The 12,215-nt window shown below is 37.8% G+C and overlaps 1 protein-coding gene across 1 annotated transcript; it reads left to right on the top strand.

Moving 5' to 3' along the window:
• The first annotated feature begins 471 nt into the window (after window positions 1-471).
• On the top strand, window positions 472-11,442 carry LOC146579862 (Fc receptor-like protein 5). The gene is made up of 20 exons (XM_085265636.1): window positions 472-492; window positions 573-657; window positions 816-851; window positions 1,047-1,313; window positions 1,835-2,104; window positions 2,195-2,461; window positions 2,550-2,822; window positions 2,909-3,184; window positions 5,876-6,154; window positions 6,251-6,526; window positions 6,638-7,015; window positions 7,132-7,416; window positions 8,365-8,607; window positions 9,078-9,185; window positions 9,309-9,324; window positions 9,410-9,507; window positions 9,655-9,699; window positions 9,802-9,861; window positions 10,075-10,137; window positions 10,376-11,442. Exons 2-20 carry the CDS (start codon window positions 621-623, stop codon window positions 10,381-10,383), a joined length of 3,285 nt encoding a protein of 1,094 aa, XP_085121762.1. The 5' UTR covers window positions 472-492; window positions 573-620; the 3' UTR covers window positions 10,384-11,442.
• The last annotated feature ends 773 nt before the right edge of the window (window positions 11,443-12,215 follow it).

Genomic DNA, 12,215 nt, shown 5'->3' with positions numbered 1-12,215 from the left:
TGAATGCAGCTGCAGCAATCAGCCACCCACATCATCTCATCAGGAAGCCACTACATAAAGCATTAGCTGAGGCTCCTTCTTTTTTCTGTTTTTTTTTTTTAAAGCATTGTTGTTCTAACAATCTGCCCCTGAGAAAATCTACATTCAGGCTTGAATTTATTTGCTACCTCCTGTTTGAACCCCAGATTTTAAGTAGTCTAAGACATAACAATGATAAGTTGTTCCATTTTTTTTCTTTGAATTTGTTTTTAAATTAAACCGTTGGTGACATTCTGGTGATCTTAAAATCCTACGACAAATCACTTTCCCAAACATTATTATCTGAGCAGTTACAATTTAGTTTCAGAAGCAGGGATCATATATCATGTCAGCTCTGCATACTGTCCACAGTAAAACAGGAAGTGTCAACAGTTAAAAATAAGATCTGTCATCAGTGTCCTAATGTAGGGCTAAAAGAGAAGTAGCAGTGAAAGGCTGAACACATAAAACGAGGTAGCAGAAAGCCTCTACTCCCATAATCAGGTGAAACATTACTATTTTCTCACATTCTCTGTTTCTCACTTCTGTTTCAGTGTTTCTGTTGTCAGTAGCAGTGACAGAATTTCAGGCTCATTGTGAGGATGGGGCTCACTGTGCTCAGCGTGCTGTCCTTATTCTGTGAGTATAAGTAACTTCCTTTATTTGACCGATAAAGACTGAACTATATTGAGTGCTAAATGTTTGTCCAACTATTGATACTACTGGTAAAATTCTATTCATTAAAAAGGCTTTTATTTGCGACATGTGACCACTGATGATTGAATGATATGTTACAGTGCTGAATATTACCCTCTGCTGTGGAGACGCTCAAGGTAAGTGAACAGCTTTCTTCCTTTTTATTTTTCTATGGATTGATGTGTGAATAACATTCTTGTTTTTTCTTCATTTTTGCAAATTATATTAAAAATAAATTAATAATTGCTTGTAAAGTGAGAAATCTTCCTCTGCATTAAGACAAAATCTGGTCTGAACTTTTTCTGTGTGTTTATGTTCATGTTGGATTTTAGATGCTGAGCTGAGCCTTAAACCAAACGTGTCCCATTTATTTGCTGGAGAGTCTGTAACCTTCATCTGTGACATGAAAGAGGGAAATGCCACTGACTGGCTTTACAAATTCAACTGGAATGATCAAGAAATGATCAGCTTAACTAAAAGTAGCTCCTACTCACTTTACCTGACAGTAGAGCTGAGTGGGAATTATCAATGTATTGGTCGCCGCAATGGCTTAAAAGATTTTACAAAACAGAGTAATAACCTGACTCTGTCCATATCAGGTAAGCTACTGTATCATATTTATTAGACTTTCATTCAACAGTAGCACAGCTGTGTTAAATCCAGCATCAGAGTTTCAATTTATGTTATTCCAAAGTTTCTGTTAAGTATTTTTCTTTTATTCTTGCTGATATAATGATCTCTGCACAGCAGGGAGTGGACAGTAACATTAAGCAGAAATTTCGTGCTAGGTTACAAACTCAGAGTCGACCTGTTAAGGCTGAAAATGTAGCAGGAAGTAAATAGATAAAGTAAGATGTAACTTTCAGCTGAGCGCTGTGAAAACTGGTGAAGATGACACCAAATTAGGAAGCAGTGTGAACTTTGGTGCATTACAGCATAGTGTATGTTATATATAGTATGATGTATGAGAGAAGTGAGAAGAACTGGTCACATGAGATGCTGCCTTGAGGAATTACTTCAGCCTTTTATTCTACATATTATGAGAAATTGTTAACGTTGAGTTTTTCCCAGAAAAAAAAAAAGCATAAATAACAAAAACAATGTATTTTAAATCAAACAGCACTCAGACCCACGGCGACTATAACAGCAGACAGGACAACTATTCCAGTGGGGGGCTCGGTGACACTGACCTGCTCTGTTCAGGGCTCTGCTGGCTGGACATATGATTGGTTCAGACAAGTACCAGATTCTCGTGAAGTAGCAATTAATACAAACACTTTGCAGAACTTCATTAGTGTCTCAGACGAAGGCATCTATCGGTGCAGAGGAAGAAGAGGAAACCCAGTTTTCTTCACAAACCTCAGCAAAGTGTATCACATTCAGAAAACATGTGAGTTTGATAACTTTTTGTAAGAAATAAAAGGACAAAGATTTATGATGACCAACCTTTTCTGTATTAATTCATTTTCGGTATGAAAAGTGTCCAACAGGGCCTTTGTGACTCTGCAACAGAACTGGACTCAGATATTCAGCGGTGAGATGATCACCATCAAATGTGAGATCCAAGGACGAGAAAACACTGAGTGGCAGTATGAATGGAGAACAACAAGCTCAAAAACACCTCCCACACACAGTGAATACAACATCAGCAGTGCTTCATTTTCCTACAACGGGCAATATTGGTGTAAGGGTAGAAGAGACTTGTTCTTCTCTACAGCTTGGAGTGATGCTTTTACACTAAAAGTCTGTAAGTAAAATCACCTTTGAGTTTATTATCTACTCTTATTCATCTGACCAGCTATAGAAAAACATCTCTATTTTACTCTAACAAACAGCAAACAAACCCAGACCCACAGTCACTGCTGAGAGAAGAACTATACCAGCTGGAGGCAATGCAACACTCAGCTGCTCTGTGGGGAGCTACAATGAGTGGAAATACTTCTGGTTCAGACGTGCCTCAGTCTTCTCAGAAATTCAGGTGATTAGAAACGACGAACCAGATCAAATGATCACTGTCACACAGGGAGGTATCTACTACTGCAAGGGAGGGAGAGGAAACCCAGTTTTCTTCACAGAGGACAGTGATCCAAGCACTATTGAAAAAAGAGGTGAGTTTAAGCGTTTTCATTTGGATTAGCATGGGATGCAGAAATATTTCAAACTGGACCAATTAGATTTTTGTTTTTGTAAACAGTTTCCAACAAAGCAGTTGTGTCCCTGGAGCCCAGCTGGCCTCTGATATTCAGTGGCGAGAAGATCACTGTTAGATGTCAGATTTCTTTAGGTGGAAGCACTGAGTGGGAGTATGAGTGGAGCAAACCCGACTCAAGCACAGTTATGGCAAATAATGCATACTTAAATCTTAATGCATCTGTGATCAGCAGTGGAAGCTACAGGTGTATGGGTAAAAACAAACAGGAGCTGTATTCTGTGACAGAGTGGAGTGATGTCATCACACTGACAGTCTCTGGTAAGAAAGTTTCATTTTATTATGCCTATATAAGGCACAAGCGTAACATTATATAATAACTACATAGTGTAAGGCATTAATGATCTATTGGTGCATCGTTTATTATTTATAAAAACCTTATGGCATAATAAACATTACAACTAATAATGATGAAATCATTATTCTTCATTAATGGGTCATAGCATGTTTAATGAGCATTTTTGTTGTTTATAAAGTCACTGAGTAAGTGAGGTTAAATCTTTCAACAAGATGAAGACATTAGACTCATGAATATTAAAACCACCAACAATTTAAAGTGATCATAATTCAGGGTTATTTCACCCACAAACTCTGCAAATTCCATTTAAAAATCTTAGTGGTAGATCAGAGTGCACAGCACAGTATAAATGTCGACATTGGAAACTGGATTTGAAAACAGTTGCTAACCCCCACCTCTGCCAGTAGTGCAAAGGGAGCTGAAAACAGACAAGAGAAGGTAGTTGTAAGAATAGGCTGGACTCACCAGCACTAAGACAAGCATCTGTGGGAAACATAAAATCCTGTGAGGTGAAGAATTCATTTAACAGAAAAGCCTTATTTGTTAATGATCTACCATTAATAAAAGTCAAATGAAATATCCTCTCCTCATATTGTAGTGGGGTGGCTTAGTGGGCGAAGATTCCCATAATCTTCATTTGCCTTGGAAGAAGAGTCTCCACTGACAAGTTCAGTAGAGCCGGATAGACAGGTTAGATCCATCGAAGCTCCAGTTATAACAGAGAAGATGGAGAAGACTGAAGGAATACTTTGAAGAACTCATGAATGTAGAAAATGACAGAGAAGATGGAAGGGGAAAAGTTAGGAAGTGCAGAGGATTAGTAGGGAGGAAGTGAGTGCAACTGATAAGCAGATGAAGAGTACAAAGGCAGCTGGTCCTGATGTCACATCAGTGGAGGTATGGAGATGTCCAGAAGAGAGAGCAGTGGGCCTTTTAGTCACATTGTTTAACACAAGCCTGAGGAATGGAGAACTGTATTGGTGCAGATTTTCAAGATCAAGTGTGAAACGTAGAGCTGTAGTAACAGTGATGAAACTGATGAGCCATAACATAAAAATATGGGAAACAGCTGTTGAAGCTAAGTTGAGAAGGGCGGTGATAATTAGTGAGCAAGCAGGATGGAGTGATGGCTAGAAGAGCATTGCAGATGTGATATTTGCTTTGAGAGTGTCGATGAAAAGGGTAGAGAACGTCAGAATTGAATGCAATTCAATTTAATATAAATTTGAACAATACTGGGAGATCAAAGTAATATAGTTATACAATTAAAAAGGACTTTGGGGAATTATCTGCAATATGTACCTCTTAAAAAGTGCAATGTCTTGGGGCACTCTCATATTTATTTCCTGTGAAGTGAGAGTGAACACAATGAGATGTGAAGTGAAGTTCTGACCTTCAGTTCTAAGGTCAGAACTTAGTAACCTTGGGGGATACTCCCACTGGGTTTAAATCTGGGACTCTTCGCCATTTAACCTTAGAACTGAAGAAGCTTCTCGGATGAGAGGTGAAACGTCTTCAAGGAACTTAAAGAAGTCCAGTCGCTTTTCTTTCCAAGCTCCTTAGACCACCTGCTGTTAAATTAGTTTCTTCTACCAAAATAAATAATAACAAAAGACTTTGATATTTGAATATTCCTTATTAAGACCTGAATATTCAATGTGCGGTCCTAATTTTTTCATAACAGTGCATTTGTTACCAACAGATGACTGCAAAAATAAACTGAATTTGATAAAAGCATATAACTGCAAATGTTAATATTTCATATATGTGATGCAAACATACATACTTGGTACAGGCTTAGTGCTACTGAATAAGGCTACGTTCACACTGCAGGCAAAAGCGCATCAAATCCGACTTTTTTGAGCCTATGCGACCCATATCCGATCATGGTATGACAGTTTGAACAGCACAAATCCGATATTTTCAAATCCGACCTGGGTTTCTTGCGTATGTGGTACTGAATCCGATACATATCTGATGTTTTAGAAAGCGACTGCTGTTTGAACGGTCATGTCGCATTAAATCCGTCTTTTACGTCACTGACACAAGACAGACGCCAATTATCAGCGCCCGAGACGACACTCCTGGCCATCCCGTGTAGATGTCAGTGAAACTGGTGGGAAGACAACGTTGGAGAAACGTGAACATTTTATTTGTACTGTATAATCTGCAGATTCTGACAGAAATCTGCAGCTATCCTTTGAAGCACCGCTCCTCTAAAACAGCAATAAGGATCATTATTAGGCCATATGTAAATAACAAAAATTATTTTATAACTTAAAGCAAAATTGGGAAACATAAAGTCTGAAACAAGTCTTTATATTAAAGCCATCAGTCAAACAATATTGTTTGGTCTGGGTCTAAACAGAGCGCGTTGTGTGTGACGTCTTCTTTTGCGCATGCGGGCCGCATTGAGGGTTCACCGTAGAGCGCGTTTGCTATCACATTTTATCTTTAGTGTGAACAAGCAGACAAAAAAATCGGATTTGATCAAAAAATCTGAATTGAGCATTAAGACCTGCAGTGTGAACGTAACATAAGATATACTATGTATCGTTTAAGAATTGCTTGTAAAATTGTAATTGTCTCTAAAGCAAAGGGGAAGTAATTGTTTCACTGTAATTTTATTATACTTTTTTTTCTAAATTAAACAGGAAACAGACCAAAGGCCAGCATCAGTGCTGACAGTAGAGTCTTTCTAGAAGGTGATACAGTCACCCTGACTTGCTCTGTGACACCATCTACAGCTGGTTGGAGTTACTACTGGTACAGAGGCAAGAAAACCTCAGAACCACTGACGATGGCAGAAGTTGTTCTCCACTCTGATGGACAAATCGGTGTATCACAGGAAGGAGACTATTGGTGCAGAGGAGGACGAGGCAACCCAGTTTACTACACAGACTACAGTGATGTGATCAGTATTAAAAAAACTGGTGAGTCATGGTGAATTTCCCTTTATTTAATTAATGGAAGATGTTAAAAAGTAGTCATTTATTTTTATTATTATTATTTTTTTATCTGTTTAACAGTTAGAAACAGGCCTGCTGTGACTCTGCATCCAAACTGGCCTGAGGTATGCAGCGGAGAGACAATCACTTTGAAATGTGAGATCCCAGGAAGAGACACTGAGTGGGATTATGAGTGGGCAACAAGCAGCTCACATCAACCTCCAAACCAAAATGAATACAAGATTAACTCTGTTTCTGCATCACACTATGGGCACTACTGGTGTAAGGGCAGAATGAGAAGTGCACAACAGAATTCAACAATGTGGAGTGCATCCTTTGAACTAAAGATAGTTTATGGTGAGTGAATTATAAATGTAATGTGAATTGTATGCTTGCATTTATTAACAGACGATCTGCCCTTAAGGTTCTTGTTCTTGATCTCACTCTGAAAATATATTTTCCCAACAGAACGTCATCCTGTCCTCACTGTGTCTCCATCATGGCTGAGTCCTGGAGCCTCAGTAACTCTGAACTGTGAGGTTGAACATCCGTCTGCAGGATGGAGCTTCTACTGGTATAAACTTATTAAACAGGAGTCAGGCATGTATCACCCCTACCTCTATTACCCCTATGACTATTACTCCAGACACAGACACTGGATTCATCATAATAGAATTAATCGCCTCTACAAGTATGAATTATTACCTGGAAGCATCAGTGGGACTGCACAGGACTCCTACATCATTCATGGACAGACACACACAGCAGGATATGTGTGCAGAGCTGGAAGAGGAGACCCAGAGTATCACACTGATCACAGTCAACCAAAGTTTGTCTGGTCTGCAGGTCAGTATTTTTGCTCCTAATTTAAAAAGGAAAAAAAATAAGTGTTATTATTGCATTCACAGTCTTCAATCTATTAATCTCTCAAGAAAAAAATGACAGTTCTTGTTTTTCTCTAGATGTAAATTCAGCAGCCTCTCTCACAGTCAGTCCTAACAGTGTGCAGCACTTCATTTATGATTCAGTATCTCTGAATTGTTCTGGAAACTCTTCTCAGTGGAGAGTTATGACATTTACTCAGGACGGCTATCTGAGAGAACTCCGGGAATGTGGAAACCGGGGGATAATGACTGAATCCACATGCAACATAGATCTTCACTGGTTCCGCCGGTACCAAGATGCTGTGTCCTGGTGTGAGTCTGAATCAGGACAGTTCAGCAATGGAATCAACATTACTGCACCTTGTAGGTCTTTACATCCCTAATTCTAAAGAGTTTGGATGCTGTGTAAAATATAAATTAAGAAAGAAAACAGTATCTATGTTTAAGCTTTTAAAATGAGAAACTGTATAATTGCATGAAATAAGTCATTTTAAATGTGGTGGCAGCAACGCATCACAAAAAAGGGAGAGGGCCACATTTACCACTGTGTAGCATCTCCACTTATTTTAACAGCAGTCTATAAACATCTGGGGACTGTAGAAACCGGCTGCTGGACCTTTGGGAGAGCAATATTATCCCATAGTTTTCTGATAGAGGCTTATATCTGCTCAACAATCCTGGGTCTTCTTTGTCATGTTTTTCATTTTGTGATACACAAATTGTTTTCAAATGGTATAGTAACCTTGAAACACTGACTAATCTGCAACAAAAAAATCTATCCTTGCTGCAAGTCATCTTATTACAATGTGTATACAGCAGAATAGAACATGTATTTATACAATGTTTGACATGTTTCATTATATGGTTCAATATCTACATTTTTGAAATATATTTTCCACATAATTACCAAGAGTTTAGTTTTCTATTAAGTGGCACCAACAGGATTTAAATTCACAGTACAGCCATTGCACACATTGTGCTCATTTCTGAGTTATTTATTTATTTACAAATAACTCCAACACTGCAGAGGATGAAGCAGAAATGTGAGCCCATGATTATAGGTGTGGTAATAGCTTTGTGTCATAACAGTATTCATAATTATGAGACGACGTAGCCAAAAATGCATCTGAAATCCAGCTATAGCTTAAATGATCATGCTGTGGTTAAAAGTGTGAGGAAAAATATTACTAATAAAACATAACAAAGAACAGGATTAGAGCTGTTGATGCCACCGTCTTCATTTACCAAACAAGGATGGAAACAGTAGACTGTATGTTGGCAAGTTCTCTCATATTTTAATGGCTTTTACAGATACTGATGTGATCCTGGTGAGCCCTGTCCATCCAGTCAATGAAGGGGACTCTGTTGCTCTTGGCTGCAAGTTGAGGACAGGAAACTTCAATTCCACTGTTGCATTCTACAAAAATGGGAAACTAATTCAAAATGATGACCGAGAAAAGCTAAATATCCCTGCAGTGTCAAAGTCTGATGAAGGTTTCTACAAGTGTGACTATTCAGGGCATGAGTCACCAGAAAGTTGGATGTCAGTAAAAGGTAAGTGTGAACGATACAGTTGTAGACAGAAAAGAAATACCCTGTTGTCTCTGTTTCAAAAGATTTAAACAAAAGGCTCATAAAATAAAACCAGCCGGCCAGTAGTGACAGTCTACAAAATCGAAGTGTGAAAATGAAGAAGATTTAATGGTTAAAAGAAGGTTAAAATGGTCCTGCCCACGTAAAGTATGCAAACCCTTATTTTGACTAAAACTGTATTTTATAGTTTAGCCATTTTTATAAATCGTTGATTATTGCATCTTCCAGTCATTACTGTGTAACCCTTTACAATATTTTTCATCTCCACAGTTTAAAGACATGACTTTCTGATTTAACAAAACATTTACAGAAATCTTCAGACACGCCAGAAAATGCCTGTCAGGTTCAAAGTGTCCTTTGCCCTTGATGTATCCCATTGATTGGGTTATATCATTATAGATTAAGCTAATTTTTACCCTTTATCATTACAGGATCCAGATCTTCACTTTCTGTCTCTCTAATCACGGGGCTGGTTAGTGGTATCTCACTGATTCTTCTGCTGTCCCTGCTGCTCTGTTGTTGGCACAAAAAATCAAAGGGTGAATTTTTTATTTATTTTTATTTCATATATTAACTGCCAGACACTGCCATGGTATGGACAATTATTGTGTTTATTTGTAATACTCACCCATTTAATATTATTACTACTGTCTTCTCCATAGGTGCACTTTGTATCAGGTTGGTAAAACACTCTTGTCTTGTCTCCAGTAAACAAACACTATGTAACACATTCATTGTAACTTGAACCTGTTTAAAACCTCAGACCAGCCCAGTCTCAGGAAACCAGTCAGGCTGCTGCTACAGTTCAAACTATGAGCCAGGATGAAAATCAGCAGCAAATATATTCCTCTCTTCTTCACGGTCAGCCACACACCTGTTACAAAATAAGAGCATTTACAGCTGAACCTTTCTATACTCATGTTTATATTCACAGTTATAATATAGCTGCAAGTTTACTGCACACAGAGTGATTATTTTGTCATTGTCTTAATTCTCACTGACCCAAAGGTGACATGAACGTCTATGAGTCATGCAGACCTTCTGAAAACACTGGTACAGTATAAGATATGTCTTTGTTTTTATTAAAGATTAGATAAAAATCTTATTTTTACTGAGAAATAAAAATCTAAAATAGTACAATTGTCCTCATTTTAGGTGGACGGACAGATGACTACAGAAATATCTCTCTTCAGCTCAGAAGTGTCGAACAGAGGAGTGAGTACAAAAAATGTGAAAATCCAAAACAGATTTTGAATTATAATTACAAATGCATCATGTAGCCAAAAGCATGTGCACTTCTGAAATCATACCTGTAAATATATGTAACATTTAAGTTTCAGTGAATAAAATATCATTTGTATACTGTACCATTTAAATTTTAAAGGCCCTTCAGAGATACCCACATATATTTTCCGTGTTAATATACAGGAAAGCGTGATGATCCAGAGGAAACTTCTGACTACCATAATGTAGATCCAAACTCAGCTACAGGTACAAATATTAAATGTACCAAATATTTAGTTTCAGGGATGAAATATGTATCACATATGTGTGTTGGGCTACATGTGTGTTAACTTCAAGGGAGCTTTAATTAGATGTCCTAATAATAATAAGAAACTCATTTGTAGCCCTTTTAAAAACACGCCTTCAGTATCATTAAACCTGTTCTTTAGTTAGTTTTACTTTATTCTGTTTTCATTTATTTCATTTTATGTATTTACTTTTGAAGGTCCCTAAAGAGAGGCACGGCATCAATAAAACAAGAGAAGGTCAACAGCAACATGAAAAAACAAACAAAAACATTAAAAAAACATTATGTCAGTGATATGGCAGCATATGGCTTCATGCTGAGAAAGAAGTATAAGGAAGGTCAGAGGGAGCTTCACTGTGTCTTTGTGGATCTAGAGTAAGGATATGGTGCCAAGCATGTGGGGTACTGCGTGAGGATGTCAGGAGTAGCTGAGAAGTATGTGAAGGTGGTGCAGGACATGTATGAGGACAGTGAGACAGCAGTGAGGTGTGTGGTTGTAACTTAGCAGTTCAAGCTGGGGGTGGGATTACATCAGGAATCAGCTCTGAGCCCCTTCTTGTTTGCAGTAGTGATGGACAAGATGACAGATGAGGTCATGCAGGAGTCTCTGTGGATTATGTTGTTTGCAGAAAACATTGGGATGTGTAGTGAGAGTAGGGAGCAGGTGGAAGAGAGGCTGGAGAGGAGGACGCATGCATCGGAAAGAAGAGGAATGAAATTCAGTAGAAGCAAGACAGAACACATGTGTATGGATAAGAGACAGTTTAACAGTGACGCTGGAGTAGGAGTAGAGGAAGTGAAGGTGGATAAGTTCAACTGAGAGCCCCAAAGAGAGTGCAGCAAGGGTGGGTAAAGAGTGGGCAGGGGTGATTTGTGACATATGGACAGCAGCGAGATTGATAGGGAAGGTTTGCAAGACTGCACGACTATTTATTTGTAAATGATCAATTAATAAATTAATTGTTATTGTAATAATTATTATTGTAATTGTATAAATGTTTACAGTATAATTCAGAGTTGGATATCAAACTAAAGGAAAATTACAAAGACACTTCCAACTCTAACAATACTAAGCTCCTAAGTATCATAATTGTACTGGTGACCATGTCACATGATCACCAGTATAAACATGCTCATGAGTATCATGATGAGTAATTCTGTGTGTAAATATATACGAAACATATAAACATGAGGAAGTTTGAATTTTGTAGAAGTGTTTTTATGATGAAAATATTGTATAAAGTATAAAGTGTATTAAGTAGTTTTTCACATTGAACTGTATCCCATTTTCTCATTATTGTAATCGCGTTTCTACTAAAATAAAAAATATTAAATTACTTAAATGTTGTTGTAGGAAGCTTCATTTCTTGCACTAGTCGCTCTATCACAGCAACATTATAAAAATTTCTGTATTTCCAACCATGTTTTGTTTCAGTCTTGGTGACTTAAGTACTTGAGCTTATATTTATGCTTTGTGTTTGATTTGACTCATTAGATTACGACACAAGATGTGAAGTATTTTCTCAAGCCAGGTGCTCGGCTGTGTGTTGACTCACACAGGTGGTCCTCTTGGGGTACAACATATCTATCTTCCTCCATCATATCTCCTTGCTGTCTTCCTTTAAAAGTCAGAGTTCCATTTAAAGTTCCTACTTTCTTCTCCAAACTCTTGTCTTTCCTCTCTTGCTGTCCTCAACACACCACCTCTGTCTCTCCTTCCTTTGTCTATGGAAAACAGTATCACAGTTTCTACTGGCACCTTGTTGTCTTGCAGCACCAGAGGAGGCCCCAACCTATGTAACATGGAAATCACATTATTTATGATGCATGTGTTTGATTTGGCAAATATTTTATACTAGACCAGTGGTTCTCAAACTTTTCACACTGAGTACACCCTCATAAAATATATGGCTCTTGAAGTACCACCCTTATGACCAACATTAAAGCACAGTAGTATAGGCCTATTTAACACCATTTACAGTTTACATGAGTCAAATGTATTTGTTATATGAATATGTTTATTTTAGCTGTCATAAAC

Source organism: Mchenga conophoros, linkage group LG3, assembly GCF_057382185.1.
Source record: "Mchenga conophoros isolate Kocher_MC1m ecotype Shallow Benthic linkage group LG3, M_conophoros_male_GT1.1, whole genome shotgun sequence".
Classification (NCBI taxonomy): Eukaryota; Metazoa; Chordata; class Actinopteri; order Cichliformes; family Cichlidae; genus Mchenga; species Mchenga conophoros.
This window is presented reverse-complemented; position numbering and strand designations above follow the sequence as displayed.

What these genes read in the sequence shown, in the direction of transcription:
- LOC146579862 (XM_085265636.1), top strand. Translation starts at nt 621, where the DNA reads ATGGGGCTCACTGTGCTCAGCGTGCTGTCCTTATTCT. An exon ending in GTATCACATTCAGAAAACAT is followed by an intron (nt 2,105 to 2,194) that starts GTGAGTTTGATA and finishes CGGTATGAAAAG; the next exon opens with TGTCCAACAGGGCCTTTGTG. An exon ending in AAGCACTATTGAAAAAAGAG is followed by an intron (nt 2,823 to 2,908) that starts GTGAGTTTAAGC and finishes TTTTGTAAACAG; the next exon opens with TTTCCAACAAAGCAGTTGTG.